General features: G+C 46.7%; 1 protein-coding gene across 1 annotated transcript; it reads right to left on the minus strand.

The window, feature by feature from the left end:
- Nucleotides 1-422: 422 nt before the first annotated feature.
- fzd9b (frizzled class receptor 9b) lies at nt 423-3,610 on the minus strand. Its single transcript, XM_034867586.1, has one exon. It carries the CDS (start codon nt 3,087-3,089, stop codon nt 1,332-1,334), a length of 1,758 nt encoding a protein of 585 aa, XP_034723477.1. The 5' UTR covers nt 3,090-3,610; the 3' UTR covers nt 423-1,331.
- Between the last annotated feature and the right edge of the window lie 486 nt (nt 3,611-4,096).

The following is a 4,096-nucleotide window of genomic DNA, read 5'->3' on the forward strand; positions in this document are numbered from 1 at the left end:
GACTTTATTACTGAAATGTTAGTTGCAATACCCAATTTAGGGTATTTATTTAATGAAAATAATATTATGCACACTTTTTCTCTTAAAAAGTCTGTGATTATTTCTACCTGGCATAGTAGTTGTATTGTTTCTTTAGCCAAACAAAAGGCCTTGCAGTACATCAAATTCAAACAGTTAAAGATGGGAATTTGGATCTTTTATACAGTGGAATTACCTTTATACCAAAAATACAGCTTCCAATAGCCACAAACCACAACTTAAATATTAAGTGAATAATCCCTCTGCTCTATGAGGAACCACAGTATTGATTGCCTGTGAAACTGTCAGTGAAATCATGCAATAAGGCTGAAATCCGCGTCAGATTGGTCCTCTCAGATCAAAGTGCATGCACAAGGATTAGATGGAGCAACAACAATGATTTGGTGGAAGGATTAAAACAGCCATTAATTAAATATATTCCTCTGCTGCTGCATTTTTAAGACAGTGGTGCAAACATGAATCCTTGCCACACTTTGCTATTCATCTGTGATTCTCTTTGAGGATTATTGTTGGGGACGCCTCTGGGATGTGTAGCATGCACTTGGAAGACAACACGTTTGGCACAAATTGGCCAAATCCATGGAGAAGAATGGCAGGAAAATCAGGAAAACAAGAATGAAATGAGCAATGATTTGTGACTATTAAATCCGAAACGGTTTAAGACTGTTCAAATTATTAAATATCCATTATAAGCTACTGTGAGATAGTAACAAACAGAAAAACCAGTCAGCAAGTTGATCAGGAATTTCACAAATTTATTATCCTCCAAAAAGGCCAGAACCAGAATTCTTATAAAAGGCACTTCATTTCCCTTTACCTTTTAATAAATGCATCTAAACAACAAATCTGATAAGATACAACTTTAAATTAAATCTATTTACAATAAATAAAACATTTATACAGATGTATACATGTTTATCATGCCACTCTAAGGGAGCACATTTTTTCCCAAGATACCTCCCATAACAGTCTTTTTTTGTTGTGGCTTTGAAACACTGGGCATGTCTACAGCACAGAACACTATGAATCAGAAAAATATGGGTAACAATACTGAACATTTCCCTTTATGCATTGAATACTGTTTATAGATAGTCGCTCATAGTGACGCCTGTACCTGTGAATCCCTCGGCAGCAGCAAAGCAGCAACTGACAGTTCAATTCAACCTCTCATCTTCTGAAAAAGTCTTTAGCAGCTCCTTTTCAGGGCATAGGTGTTCTTGTGACTGTATGTAGTTGCATTTGACTGTTTGTGTGTGTGTGTGTGTGTGTGTGTGTGTGTGTCGTGCTCCCTCTCAGACATGTGTGGGGTTGTCTGAGTGCAGGTCAGTCTTGGCCATGTGCAGAACCACAGCAGGAGATTTGTAGTGGCAGTGTGTGCTGCCGCAGCTGACGCCACTGCAGGGTTTTCTACTTCTAGTCCTGTCTGTCAGCTTCCGGCTGCACAGGCCCTGCCAGGTCTGCAGAGTCTTAGAGCTCCACACCCACACGCCGCTTGTGATGCCGACCACCAGAGACATGAAGATTTTCAGCATGAACACAGCCACCGTGGGCACAGACGTCTGCAGCGAGCAGTCGCTGCTGACACCGTTGAACGACCCACACTTCATCTGCAGCCCCCTCAGCTTCCAGTAGTCCATGTTTAGCCTCTCGTAGAAGTAGCAGACTATGACGCAGGTGGCCGGCACCGTGTACAGGATGGAGTAGATGCCGATTTTCACCATGAGCTTCTCCAGCTTCTCTGTGTTGGTGCCCTCCGTCTTCATCACTTTCCGGATGTGGAAGAGAGCCACGAAGCCTGTGAGGATGAAGGATGTGCCGATGATCAGGTAGCAGGACAGAGGGATGAGGACGAAGCCCGTGAGCGCCCCGGAGTCCATGCTTCCCACGTAGCACAGCCCTGTCAGCTCATCTCCAGCCACCTTCCTCATTGTGAGGATGATGATGGTCTTCAGAGCTGGGATTCCCCACGCAGCCATGTGGAAGTAGTTGCTGTGGGCTTCGATAGCCTCATGGCCCCACTTCTTCCCTGCAGCCAGGAACCAGGTGAGGGTGAGGATGACCCACCAGATAGAAGAGGCCATGCCAAAGTAGTAGAGGATGAGGAAGACGATAGTGCAGCCTGTTGACTCCAGCCCTTCCTGGATGATGTACAGTTCTCCGTGCTCCCGGTCACAGGCGATGTTCTCGGCCCCGGCTACTGAGCGGATGATGAAGGCCACAGAGTAGACGTTATAACACATGGAGAGGAAGATGATGGGGCGCTCTGGGTACTGGAAGCGGTGAGGCTCCAAAAGGAAGGTGAGGACGGTGAAAGCAGTAGAGACGAAGCAGAGGATGGACCACACTGTCATCCAAATGAAGGCAAAGTCCTTGTCCTGCCTGGACCAGAAGACATCTACAGGGGGGGAGCAGCGTGGGGCACACGACTGGCTCTTCTCCACAAACTGGAACTTGTCTGGGTTCTCACAGGACCCCATGCTGCCTGGAGGGCGACCACTGCTGGTGCCTGGCTGCCTGGGGCGAGGGGGCACCGGAAGCATGCCTTCACCTTTCTTAACCTCTGTCCTGGTTTCATTCTCGGGGGCCTCCATGCACAGGGCGTTGGGGTCGTTTCTGGTGGGCAGCTTGGAGCAGTCGAGCGAGTCCGGCCAGGTGTAGCTGAACTTCTTCATGATGGGGGCACACCTCTCCCTGGCCTGCTCACACATGGGTCTGCAGGCGGGGATGGAGGTCGACACTTTGTCCGTGCACATGGGGGCGTAGAGGGAGCAGAGGAAGAAGCGGAGGTGTACATCACAGCCATAAGCCACCAGAGGGGCAAACTCTTGCAGCTTGATGGCAGCCTCCTTCTGGTCATTGTGGTCCATAAAGTTGGGCATCCGGGTCAGGTTGTAGCCGATCCCCTCGCACATGGGGATCACGATGGGCTCGCACTTGGCCGGTCTGTCTCGCTCCAGGTCGTAGGAGCCTATCTCAAAGCCGGAGCCAGAAATCACCAGCAGACACCACAAAAAAACCACCACCTTCAGCGGACACCCATCCATGTTCATTGTCGCCTAATAGTCGAAAACGAAGCTCTGTCTTTTAAAAAATGATCATTTAATGAAGGAAAAAAACACGGGGTCAGTTAGAGAGAAACCCGCTATTTCCCCATGGCGAAGGCAGGTCCAAATGTTTCCTTTACCGTTATCTCTCCGTTAGAGAAAACACCCCCCAAAACAGACTTACGCAGAAAGTAGCTAAGAGTTCGGGTATATAGTGTTGAATTGAAAGGATTAATCCAACGGACAGTCGAGATAAAGGTCCGTAGCTAAGACGTGACAGTCGAAAACTTCGAAAAACAACGGAGGGAAATCATCAAAATCAATGCCGAAAGCTGAGTGTAAATCCTCAAACCAACCGTTAGTAACCTTTGATAAAAGCAGATATCAAAGAAGCCGTTTGCACGTTTGTTGCGGGTCCAAAAAGCCTGGTTACTGCGACTCAGTCTGTCGGCTCTCTGCTCCTCGTCCTCCGCTTTCAGACTCGACAGTGAAGTTTGAGAGCCGCTCAGTGGGACTTCAGTCGGGGAGAGACGGAGGGGAGGAGGGGGGTGGGCGCTGCGTGACGCTCACATTTCAACCGGCAGCACCACACAAGGAAAATTATGAGACAGATGCTGGAGGATGTTCAATACCTCTGACATGTCTGCTTTGAATCCTATTCAGACGCTTTTCTTGAGTAAAATAGCAATACAAAAATGTGTAAAATACTGTGTTAAAGGTAAAAAGCACTACATTCCAAATTAGAATTATTAGAATTATCAAGTGTAAAGTACAGGCTTAGGCCTACTCTTTCTTAGTGGTGGAATCTACACTCTAATAAGTAGCCTACTGTAGCCCTACAAAAGTAGCCTACACTTTACTTGAATATATGTAGGCCTACGTCACAGCCTACTTTAGCTACACTTTACCTCCGTTACAATTAAGAGAAAAACATTTGAATTTTAGATATTAGAACTTGACATAGGCTATATAGAAACAACAATATACAACAATATACAAATTTCATTACTCAA

Source organism: Etheostoma cragini, chromosome 3 (genome assembly GCF_013103735.1).
Source record: "Etheostoma cragini isolate CJK2018 chromosome 3, CSU_Ecrag_1.0, whole genome shotgun sequence".
Lineage (NCBI taxonomy): Eukaryota > Metazoa > Chordata > Actinopteri > Perciformes > Percidae > Etheostoma > Etheostoma cragini.

Bases quoted from the DNA above. Each gene is read 5' to 3' on its own strand.
- fzd9b (XM_034867586.1), bottom strand. From the start codon at position 3,089: ATGAACATGGATGGGTGTCCGCTGAAGGTGGTGGTTTTTTTGTGGTGT.